Below are 21,320 nucleotides of genomic sequence, written 5' to 3'. Positions count from 1 at the left end.
AAAATTTTAAATCATTAAAAATTGAATGTTCCAACTCTCTCAGGCAAAGCTGACCTTACATGGATTTGGTTATTTTTGTATTCTCCTTTGATCATATAGCTCTTCACCTATTTAGATAGTTATACATCCTTGGCTTTCCAATTTTTGGTGTATGAGCGTTCCTAATGAAGGTTAATCCAGAAAAGTGCTGCGGAGGCAACACATTTATATTATATATATATATTATAAGTGTTATTTTCTTTCTCAAATGTTGACATCACTTTTCAACATATAAATGATCGTCAACTTTTCATATGCATGGTAAATTCATAATAAAATAAACCCATCTAGTGGTATTTTATATATCAGATCAAAGAGCATTTTCTATTATGATTTCAAACTTTACCATAACTTACCTCAGATATACAAGTTAAAATAATCAAACATAATTTGGCATTGTTGTGTTGTGTTTCATCTGCAATGAAAAAAAATAATTTCAAATAATAAGATTATGACACAAGCACTTCAAGATACATTACTATTTTTTTTAATTTTGTGTCATTCCATTTAAATCAATGTTACAGAGTTGGAAGGATTTTTTGTATTTGCCTATGGTTCCCAATGGCTAATGCAATTTTAGACAGATGGCACTATAAATAGAATCTGATGAGAAGTGTGATAGCTGTGAAAAAATCAAATATAGGGAATACCAATAATAATGTTATATAAGATTTTGAAGTAAAATAACTGCCACTGAGCCTCTATCATGAACTTTAGAATGGCTCAATCTGAGTTAATTTAATTGTGGCAAAAAATCTATGTAAGGTAAATCACAGTTTATCAAACTACACTCTATGGTTTTTGTTCAAGAATATTTTGTGTTTGCTTCTGATGGCTTCTTCAGTTGACCGATGTTAAGTATTTTATTCTGATGTGCTACATGTATAACTCAGTATTCATGATTAGCCAAAAGCCTGATGGTCCAGACCACTGTCATATGGTGTTTTGATGCCCAGGGTAATTTTCAGGGCAGATGGGGTTCAAAATACCATATATAAATACTGGGAAAAAAACCTAGTTAGGCCAGTTAAAAGTTCCCTATTCTCCTGTAACATATTGTGAAATGTATTTCCAGCCAGTAAGTTGAAAAGTTATTTTAATAGTTGACCATTGAAAATCAAACATGGTCTAAATATTTGTAAATAATTCTGACCTTTGGTATCTTGGAGGACTACAGAACTATATTCCAGGAATGTAACCAGTAAATTTGTGGGCTGACATGTTGGTTCTAACAAAGCCGGATCTGTTTTGGGCACTATAAAGAGAAAAAGATATTTAATCAATAATAAGGTAAAAGTTCAATAAAACAAAGTAGTATAATATATTCAGCAATTTTTTATACATCTTAAAACTGTCACCTTATCCACAAAAACTTTATTGATTTAAACTAAATTAAATTTAAAATTAAATTGAATACAGAATTTATCATAATTTATCAGACGTTACTCACTGAACACTCAAAAATCCTATACAAATACTGCAAGTGTTGTGAATATATCTAACCAATCACAATGTTTTGTTGTACATTTTTTAAAACATTACCCAGAATGCATTAGATTCTTAAAAGGTAAAATTCCTTGAATGTTCAGCATATTTGTTAATTTCCTATTCTTCAAATGACTACACCTGGCATTTACGCCTTTGCAACACTAATGAAGAACTTTCTGAATATCAGTGTTCCTAATTAAAATTTAATGGATATAAAAACATACCTTGATTGAGTAAAGGATTTCCAGGTGAGAGAACAGGTGATGATGGGGGTGTGGCAGGGGTAGATGGAGTATGAGTCTGAAAGAGGAAAAAATAGATAAATAGTACAGCAATATTATTTCTACTTTTTTTAAGTTAAATAGTTTGGGATAATTATATGCTGCAACAGACCTGCTATATTATGTTAAAAAATCAATTATACATTGTTTTACTTACATCATTGGTAAGCCTGCTCCAAATGACCCTGTGATCGTTACCGAAAAGGCAGGTATAATGAAAAAGTTTCTTAAACTGATAGCTGATAAGTCTAGCATTTGAATAGGATTATAAATCTACACTTGCTTTTCCATTTTCTGAAACCATTGGATTGTATTCTTTCAAAATAAAAATTGGCCACTAATTTTTGGTGCATTGCATGAGCATGAATAAAAAAATCCTCATCACTGGTTGGTTACGTCTGTTTTTAGAGATAAAAATTTTCAAAGGGGTGTCAGATTATTCTGAAACAATAATGTGATAATTTCATGGAAACTGAAATTTAATATTATCCAAGCTATGATTAACTTACATGAGTAAGAGCTGTAATGAAATTTCTGTTGAGATGGATAGCTTCATACAATGCCAGTAATATTGAGTCATTTGACCTGTAATAAATACAATTATATATAGACGTCTATTCCTCATTTTTCTTCTTTTTTATGAACCATATATATGATTTAACCTAAAAAATAATCATGCCAGGCAAAAATATATTGACAAACAGGAAAACAGGAAATAAACATTGTACACTTATATGTTTTACTATTACTCGGGCTCTCACATACTCTTGCTCTTTTAAAAGAGTAAATGGCATCTACAGCCATAGCAATGATGTATCAAATACATTTGATGTAACATTCAAATAACTTTCAGAATCACCTCTTTTCTTTTGTGGGGACATTTGTCAGTAATTTTTTAACTGTTCAATGTGACTACTAACTTTTTTATGATGATTTCTTAACCATAAAGTTTTCTTTAACAAATCAGTTGTTCTATCTGCTAGCTTAATTATTCTATCAAAATATGCAACATAATTGTTCTCCACCTAATGACTCTATAATTTTTCATCAAGAAACACCTACATTTATTTTGCCTTACCTAACTGCAGCAATTTGCTTTTCATCTGCTACAAACATATTGCCAACCTAAAATAAATATTAAACATATAAAGCCTAATCTATATTACCATAAAGATTGGACCGTACCTAAAACAATTTGTTAGCATCATGATATGGTCAATTCTATTCAAATTATTAAATCTAGTTATGAAAAATAGTTTGATAATTGAAATATAAAATGACTAAGCAATCTAGTTTTACTGACTCAAATATTAATTGCCTTTGCAACAGCTGTAAGTATTTTTTCAAAGAGCTTCTATAACTTAATACACCCTATTGCTATTTAGTCCAATCCGGTAAAAAACACCATTTAGCCAACTTCCTGTTTGGGTCAAGTGTTGCAAAAATAAAGGTCATCAGTAATGAGATGAGAAAGGAAATGTTCGAAAGCGGACATTTTGGAACTATGAAAAATTATAATCGACTTTTTTAAAACACAAATTAAAATCATCAATTAAATGCTTTGAATGAGGTGTGTTCAATGGTTTAAACATGTCTCTTTGAGAAGTTTTATGTATAATACATTGTTTAAACAGGGCCCCAAGTAGCTTCAACTGGATGAAAACGTTGTGTAATTTCAGAACTTATCCAGATTGGAATAAATAGCGATAAGGATAACAATAAAAATGAGCAACTAGAAAGAAAATTTTAAAAGGGCAGGACAGGCTTTTAACTATAGGGTATAGATTATATATATTTTTTTACAGTAAAATACAATTTTATGTAAGACATCTATCTATGATCACCTGTCAATGCATGTTTTTTTTTAAACTTGCAGTTTTAAGTCCAAAAGCACAGCTTGGAAATTTAAATCCTATATGCCATATAAAACTTAAAAGGATCATAATTTAACAAATAAAAAAATAACATTTTAGTTACATGCATAGGTTTTTTCAGTAATAATTGGGCACCAGGATTTAACACTGTTTAACATTTCAAATAGATAATATAGTTGATACCAGTTCTAATCTTTGTTGTTATCAAATTTCTAACATTAATTACCTCCCTTTGTATTTTTTTCAAAGAAAGGAATAACTTGAAGTTAAAAGTAAAAACTTGAAAATTTATTGTATTAATTACAATTAAATATCTCTATTCTATTGAAATATATGACTTCTTACAGTTTATACATATTTGTCTAAAGTTTTTAGCTAATTGGATGTTCATTCTCCACCTATTTCAGTAAGATATATGCTAATTATAAGATGGATTTACAACCTATTATAACTTTGTAATGGCCTTCCTGGTTTATACATAATGATGAATAGGGTAATCATGTGACTGCATGAGACATGTCTCCTTCTAACTTGTTACGCAGAAGGCATGAACCCATCTGAATAACCAAGGAGGCATTACTTCTTAAAATACTTCTATCCCTCAATGATTTCACTAGAATAAATTAGGAAAGACCTTGGTATAAAAACTCCTGGATGTAATGCAGCATGAAGAATAGAAATATTAAAGAATACCCACACTTCATACCTATTTAATGGAAATTACAAAGTACTGTTCACAAAGTATTTAGAAAGTTTGATATAAGAATATAGCAATTGCAGTTTGGTGCTTTGGAACAATTAATATTCAATTTCCAAAGCTTTTTGTCACAAGCATATATCTGTCTGTCAATATATATGTTTCTCTTAAAAGAAGTTCCTCTGATAAATGCTGTAATATTTCCTCCAGTGGAAATAATATTTCAGAGTATTTTACCACTCACTACCTCTAAAAATATTCTGTGGAAAAATTTTAATAAAATAAATTCTCATTTTTACTCATAATTTTATCCAAAAAATGTCAAGAACTGAAAATTGCACTGGTTTAGCCTTTCATAAAATAAAACTATATACCAACCATTGAGGCTAATGCTGAAAACCATCCTCCTTGTGGCTCTATGTTCCTAACTGCATAACTCCTGCAGAAAAGAAAAAATCACTTGAAACTTATGTTTTTGTTAATATGCCCGATTGTTCTCTATAAGGGTTTTTATAGATCTTATATTGATGATCATTTTTGTAGTTTCTGAGTATCTAATCATACTTTTTAAGACAATCTGCAAAATCCACTAAAATTGGTAAAAAATTGTGATTTAAAGTCATCTGATAATAAAACTGGACAAGAGAGGTAGATAGACCATGAAATTCCGAGCATTTAATAAACGGTCAGATTTTTTTCTATCTTTTATGATTTTCTTGATTTTAAGCAATGATTTGCAATTTCCCCATACTTTCTATTTATAGCCATCATGGTGTCCATGTTGGTTAACTTGGAGGAACAAAAATCGCAACTTTATACTAAATATCCCAAGGATCATTCAGCCAGCTTTGCTGAAATTCGTCATGAGTTTTCAAAGGAGAAGATTTTTTATAAAAAAATTAAAATATCAACAACAATGGAGGCCATGTGATAGCAATAGCTAACAATGCACATTGGACCACTTGAACTAAATATTGACTTTTACTGTGTAATAAACAATGTGAAAAAATTTATTAAATCTACTAGAAGCCAAAGATATCTATTTTCTATTCATTTTCTACGAAGAAAAAATCTACTCTGTGTAAAGAACCTAAGTAGAATATTTTAATAAATCAAAAATAGAAAAGAGGGGCTGACGGACATTTTTCAGGAATTCTCGATTGAGCCGTTTATTTCGCAGGAATTCAGGAATTCATGATTTAATATTATATCCTGTTTCAGGAACGGACACATTTTTTCATGGGAATTAAGGATTTGGTATTTATTTTCACAGGAATTGGGAATGTGATCCCATTCTACCCACCCCCTATGGATAGCCTGACCCTAAACATGACACTGATGACAGATCTTTGTTTGTCATATATAAGTAGCTGTACATACAGATAATTTGTATGAAAATAGCCTTTTTGTCAATTAAAGAGTTGATTCAATTTTTACACACTTTTAACACAACTTGTTTCCCTTTGCCAATAGTAAAATAGTTCTAAACTGGACAATATGGGCTGCTTTCCATGCAAAGCATGATAAGTTTAAAGTAATATAATGTTTTTAACCAATTTTAAATGAAATATAACTATTGACTTCAATAGTTTTTAGCTTCACAAGTGTGATTAAATGTTTTGAAAAAACATAAAGATTAAACTCCAATCAGTATGCTATTTTCCCTAGCTCTTAATTTTTAATGAAAATTTATGTACTTCCTTAGGGACACAACTCATATGATTCTTGATGACTGATAACAAGAATGTTTCGTCATTTAATAAATCATTGTACTTCGCCATCAATTCAATGAAATTGATGGATATTTTACGATTACAGCAGCCATTGAATTGTCATCAATAGTACTATTAAATGATAATTTTTTTGTTCAATTTTCTATAAATAGTAAGAGGCCAATCCTGTTTTAAGTGGTTTGGTGGATGGGTAATCAACCAAAATACTCAAAAAGCATCATAGAGGTATCACTTAACAGAATCTTTTTAACGAACTTTTGTGCCAGTTTTCCAAAATTTTGTAACTGTGTCAGCTGTATATATATGATGGCAGTAATTATAAATAAGGAAATCAATGTGGTATGATTGCCAATGAGACAACTATCCACTGAAGTCCAAATGACATGGATTTAAGCAACTTTAGGTCACGGTACATCCTCCGACAATGATTATGTCATCGTTTTTTGGCCATCAACTATTATTCTGTAAAGATATCATCACTGTATCATTTTCCACAGTTAAGCAGCAATATACAACCTTTAAAAGATTTATCATGTTTGAAAGCAATTTGGGGTCATCAATCATGGTCCTTTCAAGGGATTACAATGCAAAAAGTATTTTCCTGAAGTTAAGTAGCTATATAACCTTTGACAAATTTTAAATCAAATTTTTCAATAATGTAACTCCAATGTTCTATTTTTGTCACAGCTGCTGTTGTTAAATTGGCAGAAATATCAGAGAAAATTTTCAAACTAGACACTTTGAGTATATGACTTTAACAAATTCACACTGAAAAAGGGATGAAAGATGCCAAGTGATAAATCAAGTTCATGTATACACTGGCTGTTTTTGGCCAGGTGGGCATTAAAAAAAATCCAGGCAAAACATACTTTTAAGACAATTCCTTTTTAAAATTCGACCTTGGATAGTCTAAGAAGCAGATACAATATGATGCAGCTGGATAGGAAATTACATGTTTTTCTACCATGGCTTAAAAAATGTTGTAGCATATAAATAAACTCATCATAGATAAAATTGAGAATGGAAATGGGGAATGTGTCAAAGAGACAACAACCCGACCATAGAACAGACAACAGCAGAAGGTCACCAACAGGTCTTCAATGCAGCGAGAAATTCCCGCACCCGGAAAGGCGTCCTTCAGCTGGCCCATAAACAAATATATATACTAGTTCAGTGATAATGAACGCCATACTAAACTCCATAGATACCAGGATTGAAATTTTGTATTTGCGCCAGACGGGCGTTTCGTCTACTAAAGACTCATCAGTGACGCTCGAATCAAACAAATTTAAAAAGGCAAAATAAAGTACAAAGTTGAAGAGCATTGAGGACCAAAAATTCCTAAAAGTTTTGTCAAATACAGCTAAGGTGATCTATTCCTGAGGTAAAAGCTTGTCTCTCAGGCTACATTCACAGGGGTTGTGGATCCAGGATTCAAAGAAAGGATGGAAGTAACTGTCTCTTATAAATATTTTATTTTGGTATCTTTTATTTATATTTCATAGCATTAATTAAATCTGAACCATGTAGACCTAGTTACAATAGTTAAATAACTTATTTTGCATATGTTTAGGTCATGGCATCCAGTAAACCTACACCTTGTTTGAACACAGAGTGTGACAAACATAGTCAACAGTTCAACTGGTACTGCCCCTGTCATTTAAAGCCTTGCTGTGATGAATGTATTTCCACCAGTCATTCAAAGTGTACTGGAATAAAAAGTTTAGCTAGGGTAGTGGAGGAAACAACGATTCAAAAATCAAAAGAATCTTTAGAGAAAGATATCAACTCCCTAATACATCTCTTGGCTGAAATGGTAAATAACAAATCAAGAAACATCAAAACAATAGAACAGCAATGTGAAGACATAAAGAAATCAGTAGTTGAACCCAGGAATGAAATGGATCAACATTTAGACAACCTAGAGAAGAAGTTCTGTCAAGAGACAGATACCATCTGGGACAAGGAAAAGTCAAAAGCAACAGATTTCATTACTGAAATTGAAGGAAAAAAGAAAAACTTAGAGGAAATGAAAGACCATTTACATACAGTCATAACACATAAATCAAAACTCCAATCTTTTCTAGGTGTCCATCAGATTGAACAAGAAGTGCATCAATGTCAGCAATATGCTGAAGGTCTCGAAAACGATGAGAGAGCCAAAGAAGTTGACATCAAATTGAAGCAAAATGATGAGATAGAAATGATAGTAAGCGAACTAGGACCATTAGAATCCTTAGGAGAAGTAATCGTTGTTAAAAAAGAAAACAACTTGAACACAGAAGAAAATTTGAGTAAAGAAGCACAAGTACAAGTACAAAAACAATCTAACATAAACAAGATGAAAATGAATATCGAGGAACAGATAAAGCTGAACATAATTGCTGGTATATGTGAGACCATTTGTCTGATAGACGGAAGAGTTATTCTAGGTGAAGGAATAGGTAATGTTGACTTACTTACTGCCGATGGCAAATTTATTAAAAAGTTACCAATACCTGATGAATCCTGGAGTGCAACACAGATCAATCACGACACTATTGCCTTAACTTTTCCTCAGAAGAAAGCCATTAGGTTCTTCAATATGGAGAATGAAAAAGTTACCACAGTTATCCCATTTGACAAATTATGCAGTGGTCTATCCTTCTCAAATAATTCTTTGGCTGTAGGTTTGGGTAAAGATGAAATCCGTATCATAGACTTGGAAGGAAATACACTTAAGTCAATAGAAATTGAGAGTAATTCAGGACCAGAATACCTTGTTTACCGTAATAACAGAGTAATTTATAGTGATTTTGAAGGCCAAGCAGTATCCTGTTTTGATGAATCAGGTCAACAGATCTGGAAATATGAAGAGGATTTATTAGGACCAGCAGGACTTTGCATAGATACCTTTGGTAATGTCATTGTAGTAGACTATTACGCTCGCAGAATAATAGTAATATCAAAAGATGGACAGGATAGTAAAGTACTTGTTAGCGAAGAGGAGGATGGACTAAAAGAACTCAGGTGTGTTTGTTTAAAAAAAAATGAGTCTAAAGGTTATATCTGTAATAACAGTGCCACAAACTTGGCAAAATTCAGTTTATCTTATGAATAAAATAGGTCCTGATAATATTCATACATATATATTTAATGGAAAACTGGAATGAGAGTGAACTAACAACAAATAAAGGATCCAAGTACTTGTCAAACAACTAGTAAATAGCAAAAGAAATTATAAATTATTCCCTTTCTATCAATTTCCTGAAGGAACAAAAAGAACAAGAAACTGGGACAACAAAATCAACACCAGAACATTATGCTGTTAGCATATATTGTAAACAAGACTGTTCCATTCTGATTCAGCTTGATGCCCAGTGCACCATACTAGCTAATCAACATTGTATCATAGTTTTTAGAAGTAAAGAAAATCATTTACTTGTCATTGTGTGCTTAGTCATGAGTATGTTTATGATTTTATTTTATGAAAAATTATATTACTTGAGTGTGTAGGTAAAAGTAGTATCTTTGGTTACCTTGCTTGCTATCTCAACTGTAAAATCATAATTACCATTCAATCATCCAATAAAAACATTCATGGTAATGGTCTGTTGACTATTTTCATATGTGTTTCATACACAGTTTTTCCTCGCATAACTTCCAACTATGTAAATGAACTTTCTTTTGGAATAGAATTTCATCAAATATAAAACATCTTGATTACAGTAAATAAAATTAACTGTTGACACAGAGATATGTCTCACATTTTGTAATTTTGATGGTATAATGCAAATGTTGAAATTAAAATGGCATAGTTTAAACATGTAAACTATGCAAATCATGCAGTCAATGAATCATGATTAAAGGTGCAGGTCCAAATAACCTCCATGGAAATGTGAAATGCCAATGCTTATAAAACTGCACACCAAATGCCATTTCTTTTGTGGTATGAAACCTTGCAGTACAATTTCCTTATTATCCATACACTAATACTCAAGTTATTGTCTGGAAACCATGTCTTCAGCATTGATGACGATATAGCCATACAATTATAAGGCTTCAAATTTTTGCAGTTGTATACAAGAAAAAGTTTTAAAGTCAATTGGCCATGACTGAGGGAGTGGGGCCAAAAAGAAATGAGATGTGCCAATGTTAATTCAACTGCATACCAAATATCTTGATCTACCACTAGTGGTTCACCATAAATGTGACCTAATCAAAAACTAATACATTGTTGATGCTGCTGCAGCCGCCAACACTGCTGTCGGAAACAGCATGCTTAAGCCTCACTTTTTTTACCTTGTCGATGTGAGACAATAAGAAGGGACAGGTCATTTGAACTTTTAAGGCTGTGGATAAGAAGTTGTAGGTAAAGTATATTTTTATGTATATACCATATATATACAGTCAAACCTGTATTAAGTAGTCACTCATGGGAAGTATAGAAGTGACCGCTCAAGAGAGGTGACCTTTTAAATGAGGTTTCCAAAAAAAATCACCTCCTTTTGTTTGATCTTGGTTTCAAACGGGTTCCAATTCTCATTTTGACCTCAATACTGAACACATATATTTTCGTCATGATTATATTTTGGTTGTATATAACATGAAAATGACGATTTCATGTGAAAATTAGGTGACTGCTTAAAAGAGTTAAATTATATATAGAAAACGTTTAGGAGGGTCTGAAAGTGACCGTTAGAGGTAGGTGACTGCTGAAACAAGGTGACCGTTAAGGCAGGTTTGACTGTATATAAAAAAGTTATTTGTTCTGTCAGTCTTTCCATCATATATGTAAAATTTTGTTATAATCACATAGTAAAGCCTAAATATTAAAATAAATTGAATTGGATTGGGCAACAGGCCAAGCCTATGTAAGCCCTTTCCACAACACTATATACTTGTATATAACACAAGAGTGCACACACTGAAAAGTCTTGCCTGCTTTGCTTATCATGATTAAACATTGACCAAAAAACCATGAAAATCAGGTGAAGGTCAAACCATGACAGACAACATATACAAGATGCAATCATTCAATACACAAAATGAAGTTGACCTATTGCTTACAGTATCTGAGAAACAAACATAGCCTTATTAGATGTGTAACAACTAACAAATTAGTCACCTTGGTATATCTGTGTGTATTCATAATAGTTTTCATGATAATGGTCAAGCTGCTGACCAGATATGAAGTCATTCTGCTCAGTAGAACTAGAAATGTGTGATGAAATTATTTAGTTCATTCAACATATTGAAACAATCGAATTAGCAAACGATAGGTGTCTGACAGATCAAAAAAAGTGCTCCTACATTACAACTCCACACTGTAAAGCTGCTGACCAAATATGAAATCACTATAATCATTACTATCTGAGACAATCATTACTTACATATTTGTTGAACAAAATGTGATTGCAATAAAGCCAAACTCTTAGTATATGAAGTAGTGCGTGTAATGTATAATTACATTAACATTATAACATAATTGTTAGGATTTTTTGCATAAACTTGAATATTGATTTTCATTCCAAACTCTAAATCTTTTGAAATATTGAATTGCGACAGAAACAGAAACAGAAACTGGAAATAAGGAATGCTATGAATTACATAAAGAGAATATAACTAGGCCAAAAAATAAAATTTAAATTGTTTGAAGTTGGCCATCTACCCACCTAAAAAGCAGCCTACCCCAAAAAAATTCATTACACAAATCGTTTCAATTTTTTTTTAAAGATTTGTATCTGCTCTGACGTTGTTTGTTTTGTCTAAAACATGTAACTTATGTTGTTGGTAAAAAAAAAATCCCTACCTACCTACCCGACTCTACAAGGCATGGGTAGGCAACATCAAACAAAGAATTTTGAAGGGTGGCCCTATCAATTTGGTGCGTCACATGTACTTTTCTGGATTTATCTTCATCAGGAAAGTTTAAATCCATATAATATTCAAAAGCCTTAGATGTAAATATTTGAGGAAATAATATGACAAAAAGGAGCCAAAAAGTCGAAGGTCAACTTTGCCTGAGGGAGTTGGAAGCTTAGTTTCTTTATACAAATGTAATTATAAATGAGAAATTCAACCTTTAAGAAATGTCTATGAAAATCATGTCAGCGGCAAAGCACTGACAACTGGGCTCATGATACCTTTGGGGATTAACAGTCCACCAGTAGCTCATAAATTTATATCCCCACCCCTACATTAACCAATGGCAAAGTCAATGAATTTATATACCAAGTGTATATTAACACTTTATAAATTTAGTGTGTCCAATGCACTTTTCTGTATTTACCTTCATCATCAGGAAGTATTAAAACCAGAAACTATGGATGTATAAATACTAGAGGAATTATATGAACAAGAGGGACCTAAAAAGATTAGCTAAAACTACCTAATAATTTACATACCTATTGAAATCAAACAATGCATTATGGACCACTTGTGCATAACCCTGAAAGAAAACAAATAACTTATATAATTATGTACATGAAATTTTCTTTTCTTTCCACTTCTTTTGCAGTATTTCAATGGTAATTAACTAAAATATAAAACTTGTGGAATCAACCTCCATGACATTAAGGATATTTACAATAAATATTTTCATCTCTCCAAAATTTCTCACAAGGATATATCTCTTATGTCTTTAAGTGGTCTTTAGATTTAAAGCCTACAATAAATCAAGCAATCAACATACATTGTTACTACGGTAAACCTTCCTAAAAAATGCATACTTCCTAGGTTTCATTTTTTAAAACACAATGGACAAAATTGGTTTGCAATTTTTGAAATTAATTTTATATTTCTTACATTTTTTACATTAAGTTCTTTCAATACTTTTTCAAGAAAAGTTTAGACATGATTTTTATGTGAAAATTGTATTTAAGATGGGCAACAAGCTGGATTCCTCAAAAATAAGCATGCAGAACTAATTTGTTACAACTAACTTCAACTTACCGTAAGAGCTAGTTCATCATCCAAAATTGACAACTTTACAATATACTGATTTGCAGACTGAAACAAAAAATTTAATAATATCAAATGTTTACTTAATACTGAAAAGCAACTAATCAGGTCTATCATTCTTTTTTATTCCAATATTTGCACTTAATACTCTGGGCAATGTACAAAAAACTGTTCATCATGTTGCTTTATAAAATGTATCATGAAGTAATTGGCCTGCTAGAAGGTATGACTTAAAAAGAAAAATGGGAAATGTGTCCATGGGACACAGATGATGCCCCCGCTTGCATATCATATAAAGTTATAAAGGGACATATCTGAATAACAGTAAAAGTGACGCTACCCAAATTTGTACTTGATCTGAGTTTTGTGGTAATAAGTATTGTGTATAAGTTTCATAATATTTGGTTGAGGCAAACTTAAGTTAGAGTACAGAAAGAAAAAATTCAGCAATTTTTCCATTTATAAAGGGGCATAACTCTATAATAGTAAAAGTGACACCACCAAAATTCATACATGATCTGTATTTTGTGGTAATAAGCATTGTGTATAAGTTTCATAACATTTGGTTGAGAGAATGGAAACCAACTTGGGGACGTACGGACAGACAAGGGTAAAACTTAATGCCCCCTCCGCTACGGCAGGGGCATAAAAATTGTTTTGAAAATCGTTTTTGTTACAGTGAGTTATATCTACGGGTTTAATCAAAGTGTCAAGATATGATGTCATGTTAAATGCTGACTGTAACCTAATGTGCTAGCATGTTAAAAGCTGACTCAACATATCTGTCTTGTATACAAAAGGATATATTCCTTTTTCATTGACATCTGATCTTCCTGAATACACATTAAATATTTGCCACTCAATATTAAGTATACATTTATGAATATAATGATGAAGTGATAAAAGAAAGGTGACCTTTTACATCAACTTACAAATAAAAAAAAAAAACATCTCAGAAATGAAATAAAATAAAATAATTCTCTTGAAAAAATCTTTTTACTCTATATAAATTGGTATACCTCATACTTTCTGTACTGTATGAAAAGTGTTAGAACCAACACAGTGTCATGACCCAAAATCTGTCTTAATGCAGCATTCCCTAAAATCTACAAAAATATCATTCAATATAATTATGAATTTATCTCTTACCATTGTTTTGGTGTTATAGATTGTTTGCATGGAATATATACAATACAATATAATAGAATAGGTTATGGAATCTTTATGCAGTATTTAGAATAATATACATGTAAATAACAACATAATATGGAATGAAATTTCAATGTAGATTATAACTGAAGGATGTTATCTTTTACTTGAAATAAAGTTATTGAGTATATTTGCACTGTTCAAAATTTTTCATTGATGCTGTCTTTTCATCATGAAGAACCAGATGTCCAAGCTTCATAAAATTCCATGAAAATTGAAAAGTTATAAATGTCTCAAATACTTTAATGATAGACTCTGTCTAAATATTAACAGCAAAAACAGTCAGTTCATTTACCAGTAAAATATGGGAAAATGAAAAAATAAATTCGAAAATTTTATTTTTTATACTATTTTTGGATTACGAAAAAGCTTCTGCCCATGTTTCATAAAATTCTACTAAGATTTTGAACAAATTTATTGACGTTTTCAAAGATTTTAACCACAAACTAAACCTAAATATTGACGACACTGATGACAGAGTGTAGGATCTCTATGTCTAGTTTCTGTGACTTTCTTCGCAAGCTATACAAAAAAGGACCAATAGCAGCTAAGAATATAATTTGCTTGTGTTTCTAAAGGCACTCAGTATATATTTCTTAACCCTTGTATCGGGAAATAGTTTCATTTTACAATCAGGTAATACAATATTACTTAACAAATATTTACCTGGATCAAAGATTCAAATACACTGTTGATTAAAATATATTCTAAAAGAGTATTCTGGCTAATGTTATCTGTTGCCTACAAAAGAAAAATCATTATTTTAGAGTAGCATTCTTTTTTGTGAAACAAATTCTGTTCCTAGATAATGTTTGCTTAATGTCAAGGGGCAAATATTTCATGCATATTAAGGATGAGACTATTAATTAAAAGATCTATACATATTCAGGATTTGTTCTTATCAAGTAATAAATGAAATTTTTAAATCAAAAATCTTTAAAAACCAATATAATTTTGATCTTGCCAAGGTTTCTTTATAATGTCAAGTATTTTGCTTCTGCTGACCTAGTAGCTAAAAACATTTTTTTAGTAGAATAAATTATTTATTTCTAGAGTTATTTCCCCTTATGTATGATTTATACAACTTATAGTTCCAGTGATAAAACAAAGAATTAAAAAAATAAGTTTTTGTTGGTTACTATTAAACCCTAAAGCTTTATTTAACCAACTTTTTTTACTGGTTTCTTTAGCTCCAATTCCAAAACAACAGAATCAGAAAAAAAAAACAGTAACTATTGGAAAGTTCAAGGAGTTTAAGAATAATATGTCAATCAAGATGGCTCATGTAGATACATTAAGATTTACATGAACTACTTTATTTCTACAATTAAATCTTATAGCATGTGACACTGGTGAGGTTCTTGGGAAGACATCAACTTACTGTGGCTAAAACTTGTAAAAACTTCAAAACTTGGAGCTTTAAGATGACTGGATATTCTTCTGTTAAAATTCTGTTTAAATTCTCCACCATTAGCTGTAATAAAAATACAAATGTACAATGTCATAAAAACCAGTATTAATTAGGCATTACATACTGTTTGGTTTGTATCAATCTAATTTTACATTTCCAATAACATTTTGTTATAATTTAAAACTTAATTAAGCCTTTTAGTACTAGACTTTCTCCTCGAGTTTCTATATAAATAAACAAGACATGTACAGGTTTTCATGCTTGCCAAAAATACCAAAGTTTACAGAATTTGTTACTGTTAATTCAGTAATCTTAGTGATGTTTGTATTGCAGAAATTGCAGCAGGATAGGTTAAGCAAATATAAAACCTCACATTTTATATTTTGAAGGCATTATTTATATGTGCATTTTTCTTAAAATTGCAATAATTTATCTTGCATTTTTGTCCATTATTTAACAGTCTGAATAATAATTGTATGTCTTGCGTGTACATTCTGATCTTTTAAACTGTCACAAGGTCATTTTTAGTATATGTTATTTAAATTATGTTTCATAACAATTTTTTTAAATACCATACTTGATAAATTCATTTAAAAATAAGTGTGGACTGATGAATATACAATGATAATTGTGTTCATGCATACTTAAATTTTATGGTTTAACAAATACTGCAGACAAATCATTTGTAAATTTGTATTGTATTTAACACTCAAACTCATGGTTAAATTACCCTATACCCAAAGAATCCACGAAAATTACAACCACACAATTATGAGACAAAAGACAATATGTTCTAAATTTTAATCTGAACAGCATATTACTATAAGTGAAAAAATACCCCCTCACAAAAACTATATTTACCTGCATTACTGTCTCAGCAGAATCAAATCCTATCAGGATATTAATAACATCAAATCCAAAATCACCTACACTCTTCTTAAACACACCTCTGATCAGGGCACATAAGGTCTGAAAACCAAACAAATACAAGTATTTTGTATACAGATTTAACTTGGATTTCTATAGCAAGTTTTTAATATATGGGTCAATATGTGCAATTAATTTCAGGTAAGCAGTAGTTTGAACATTTTTTAAAATTCAACTGTCCATATAGTAAGCATGGGAAATGTATGATGGCGTGTTTGAAGGCGAGACATTTTCCTGTCTGTGGTTATAAAAATTAAATGACCTGTAGAACTCTATTTTTTGACAATTTTGTGCAATGTTGCAGTCTAATTGGAATTTTTCTTGCCTTTTAGCTGTTTAGTTTAGGTTAGTTTTTCTACTGAAGTTTTTGGTTCTCTCCATTTACTCAGTCTTCCTCCACCAATGAAACCTGGCAGCTGAGAGTGGCCTTAAACACCAAACAATCAATCAATGATTTATCTGTGTTTGACCTTCTATAAAACTTTCTGTTTTGCACAACAAATTTAGTATTGGATATAATTATCAATTTTCATTTTATTCATATTCATTATATTTAAGCTTACACTGATTATCAATATATTTTTTTCTTACATGTAATGCATTTATAACTCTAATTGGATTTTCTTCTTTCAGTGCCTGTACAGCTTTATAAAACAGCAAGTTTAAATTCTCCTGCAAAGAAAAATGAAAATAAAATGTATTTCTGCACATGTTTCATCTATTAATATTATTCACATTTACAAAATTCATCCTTTTTTTATTTCTAAATGGTGCATTAAAAGGCATTAATTAAAATTACATCTAATTCAAAAAAGAAAATTCATGTCAAGTAAATTAAATCTCTTTTCAAGCAATCAATGGAATGTCCTTTATCTGAGAGATATAACCATCTAGTAGTCAGATGTTAACCAATGTTGCAACCACACTTTGATGGGTCTGTAGGTGACCTGTTGAAAGACAAAATGTCTGTCCCGATCCAACATACCATTGTTTTCCAGGGTAGTCTAAATCATCCCTGTGATCCAATTTTAAGAACCTACCTACATGTATTATATTAATAGTTAAAAGTTTCTTGTCCTGAATAAGCATGAAATAATTGCCACTGGATATTAAACAAACAACAATCAATCAATCAACCAATGTAATTGGTTCTGTCAGCCACTACACTCCTATCATATTCATTTACTCTAGTTTCAATAATGAAAAGTACAATATTTTTACTGTGGTCCTAAAAATTTTAAGTGATTTGATGAATAACAAGCATTCTGAGAGTATTGCATGGCAATACATAGTCCCCTACAGGGTAAAAATTCATTATACTGGAACAAAATGCTAACTTGTTCTATAACTTGTCATGGTGTAAACAAAAAGAAAATATCAAGTCAATTCAAGCATGACTAAAAACAGTGTGGAAAACTGAATAGATGAATGAATTTTTTCAAGTCTAAGGACCATAACTCTGCACAAAATTATCAGACCGAAACAAAAATTTGAACTTGATTTGTAACTTGTCATGATAAAACTATAAACCAATTGTCAATCAATATCTTCAAGCATGATGAAAAAAAGTGTGGAAAACCTATAACACTCTAACATTAGATATGATTAATAGTTCTCTAAAATTAGATATGATGTAATACAATGTATATCTATTTTCAAATTACAATCAAATATTATTAATAGTTCCAAATATTTTTTCTTTCATTTGTCACAAACTAATATAGATTTGTAACTTATCTATAAAATGTCAACAACTTTTATCTACACAATGTAATGTAATGAAATATATACCTTAATAAAAATAGATTATTATCTAATTAAAGGATTTCACTTAATAAAAAAAAAAAATATATATATATATACATGTAGCATTCAGAAAATTAGTTTATACAAAATAACATATAAACCTGCCACAAAATTCCTCAAACAATTTACCAAAGAATGTCTTTTAAAAAATGAGTTATCTCCCTTTGTATAGATTATATGGTTTAACATAGTACTCTAACATTAGTTATGGAGTTTTTTTATGGACCATAACTCTGGACTAAATCATCAGACCGGAACAAAATTCGAACTTGATCTATAACTTGTAATGATAAAACTATATACCAAATATCAAATCAATATCTTCAAGAAAGAAGAAAAAAAGTGCGGAAAGCTGAGTTGCCAGACTGACGGATGGACAGACGGATGGACGGACGGACAGACGGATGGATGGACGGACAGACAGACAGAGTGCAAACCTAAAGTCCCCTTCGACTTCGTCGGTAGGGGACTAATAAACATGATTGTGTCCATAGTACATGGATGGCCCACTCGCACTATCATTTTCTATGTTCAGTGGACTGTGAAATTCGGGTCAAAACTCTAATTTGGTATTAAAATTGGGAAGATTATATCATAAGGAACATGTGTACTAGGTTTCAAGTTGATTGGACTTCAATTTCATCAAAAACTACCTTGACCAAAAACTTTAACCTGAAGCGGGACAGACGGACGGATGAACGGATGCACAGACCAAAAAACATAATGCCCCTAGGTGGGGCATAAAAAAAAAAACAAACATGAGCTTGTAGATACATGTAATGCATGAAGCCAAAACCTTTTAGAAATATTATATAGTAAACTTTTAGTATGCAGGAATTTTTATAGGAAAGTATATTTTCACATATTACCTTTAAACCAAGCAGGCTTTCATTGGACAGTTTATCAAATTCACTCTCTATGTGACCAATGTTAACCTAAATAAGATAATAAAATAATAATAAACATATGTGAAAAAATTTGAAAACAAACTTTTGACAACACAAAAATTCAAAGACAAGTCACATGATTGATATTTTACATACTAAATATTGTAGTATTTCACAGGAATATTTGTAAGCTTTAAACAGCATCACAAGTAAATGTGAAATTAGGTGTTGATTTCAGATCATTGGTCTTCAATTCTGCATTCTTTCAAAACTTGCATGCATATAATAAGAGCACTTGTTCAGCATGCAAGACAATGTGTTGATCTCTTGAAGTCATACTTGGTAAACTTGAGATTTTCCTAAAAGTACTAAAATATTTTTTGGCATTATAGTCGTAGCTTAAATTGTATTCTTGTGTGCTTGAATATTGTAATACTTTATACCATAGAACAAAATTTTGAATGAGAAAAGTCTACACATATAATCTCCCCTTAAGTTGAGCTGGAAAGAGGTGAATCTCCCACTTTGTAGTTCCAAAGGCTGACAGGTATGATTGAACTACTTTTACTCATTGAACATGTATTGAATGATTTTTTTTATACTTTGATGTTCATCATAAAGAAGAGATTCATACATTTTTTTCTTACTGCAGTTCCTGCACTATTCTGTAATTTTCCCAAACCTCCTAAAGCCTCTTCTACCTGCCCCTTGTCTGCTTAAATCAGTTGTAAGTTCAGTCAACCCTAGTCAGAATACATATTTTGAATTCCCCCTTTTTAAAATTATAAAAATTCATACAACTTGGGACTTTTCACTCGTTATGTCATTGATGCTTCTATCAGAATTCCTTTCAGTTGAACTTGTAATACTGAATGCATCCATTCAAGTGAAAGACTTGCATATATATGATAGATATAGTACTTACTTTAAGAAGGAAAAATTCATCCCAGAAATTTGGTTTGTTGCAGGATGGGTCATCTCCCTGAAATGTATATATTAGGTTGTACTTTGGATAAAAAAGTTAGTAATGTGTTCAATTCAATGCAAAAATATAATATGGATGAACATTGCATTTGGGCCATTTTCTTAACCATACACAAAACCCGAGGATTTAAAAAAGGGAAGAAGGAAACCAAGGGGCAATCATTAAACATAAGTGGGTAAAAAAAGGAACTACAAATGTAGTATATACATTTCTGTGATAGTGCCTTCAAAGATTGACATGTATTTTTTTATAACTTTTCCTCATTTACTTAGAAAGTTGAAATAACTTGAATTCATTTTAAACATCTAAGTTCACTTATCTTGACCCTGCACCATTCTGTATGTGCCTTTCCCAAGTCAGGAGCCTGTAATTCAGTGGTTGTCGTTTGTTGCTGCATTCTAGTATCATATCATATTTGTTTTTCGTTTGTTTTGCACTTGAATAAGGCCGTCAGTTTTCTCGTTTGAATTGTTTTACATTTGTCATTTCAAAGCCTTTTATAGCTTGCTATGTGGTATGGGTTTTGATCATTGTTAAAGGCTTAAGTGACCTACAGTTATTGGCTTCTGCATCATTTGTTCTCTGGTGAAGAGCTGTTTCATTAGCAATCATGCTACATCTTCGGATTTTTTTTTTGTTTCGCAAAAAAAACATCTTTAGAATTAGTAAGATAAATAAAGAGTTTAAAACTAGAATATTAAATTCTTCTTTAAGTTATCGGATTGCTGTATAAATTCTCTCACCTGAAAGAATATTTCATAAATCTGTACAACTTTTTCTTTCAGTCCCATCTTATTTGATGACGATCTCCTCAATAACTTTTTACTATCTGTTGCAGCTTCAGTGGCCATTATCCTACAAAAATATTAAAACTACATCCATTGTGTGTTAGGGACAAAAAGAGTTGTCAAGGTTGATATACTTATAGCATGAATAGGATTCATGTCAACTAGAACTGGACCAACTTTAACTGAATTATTACTAACTCATACTTTTATTAGATATTATTCATATGTATCATGAAAGTTATTTTCTAACCCA

The 21,320-nt window shown here is 30.9% G+C and overlaps 2 protein-coding genes across 2 annotated transcripts in view; one reads left to right on the top strand and one right to left on the bottom strand.

Annotated features, from left to right (window-relative positions):
- LOC127735469 (armadillo-like helical domain-containing protein 3) overlaps positions 1 to 21,320 on the bottom strand; it is a 46,070-nt gene that overhangs the window by 19,716 nt on the left and 5,034 nt on the right. The window contains exons 2-17 of the mRNA XM_052245632.1: positions 21,023 to 21,134; positions 20,220 to 20,276; positions 19,277 to 19,342; positions 17,193 to 17,273; positions 16,536 to 16,643; positions 15,645 to 15,737; positions 14,930 to 15,004; positions 14,074 to 14,160; positions 13,046 to 13,102; positions 12,499 to 12,542; positions 4,758 to 4,818; positions 2,887 to 2,933; positions 2,318 to 2,393; positions 1,752 to 1,827; positions 1,193 to 1,294; positions 396 to 454 (exon numbers count right to left, since the gene is read on the bottom strand). Of these exons, the coding sequence (XP_052101592.1) occupies positions 396 to 454; positions 1,193 to 1,294; positions 1,752 to 1,827; positions 2,318 to 2,393; positions 2,887 to 2,933; positions 4,758 to 4,818; positions 12,499 to 12,542; positions 13,046 to 13,102; positions 14,074 to 14,160; positions 14,930 to 15,004; positions 15,645 to 15,737; positions 16,536 to 16,643; positions 17,193 to 17,273; positions 19,277 to 19,342; positions 20,220 to 20,276; positions 21,023 to 21,130 (1,197 nt within the window). The 5' untranslated portion in view covers positions 21,131 to 21,134. The remainder of the gene's footprint in view (positions 1 to 395; positions 455 to 1,192; positions 1,295 to 1,751; positions 1,828 to 2,317; positions 2,394 to 2,886; positions 2,934 to 4,757; positions 4,819 to 12,498; positions 12,543 to 13,045; positions 13,103 to 14,073; positions 14,161 to 14,929; positions 15,005 to 15,644; positions 15,738 to 16,535; positions 16,644 to 17,192; positions 17,274 to 19,276; positions 19,343 to 20,219; positions 20,277 to 21,022; positions 21,135 to 21,320) is intronic.
- LOC127735470 (uncharacterized) lies at positions 6,273 to 9,539 on the top strand. The gene is made up of 2 exons (XM_052245634.1): positions 6,273 to 6,337; positions 7,686 to 9,539. The coding sequence occupies exons 1-2, from the start codon at positions 6,299 to 6,301 to the stop codon at positions 9,210 to 9,212; spliced, it is 1,566 nt and encodes a 521-aa protein (XP_052101594.1). The 5' UTR covers positions 6,273 to 6,298; the 3' UTR covers positions 9,213 to 9,539.

The sequence above is a fragment of the Mytilus californianus genome, unplaced genomic scaffold, assembly GCF_021869535.1.
Source record: "Mytilus californianus isolate M0D057914Y unplaced genomic scaffold, xbMytCali1.0.p SCAF_3, whole genome shotgun sequence".
Taxonomy (NCBI): Eukaryota; Metazoa; Mollusca; class Bivalvia; order Mytilida; family Mytilidae; genus Mytilus; species Mytilus californianus.
Note: the sequence above shows the minus strand (reverse complement) of the source record. Positions and strands in the feature narration are given on the sequence as shown.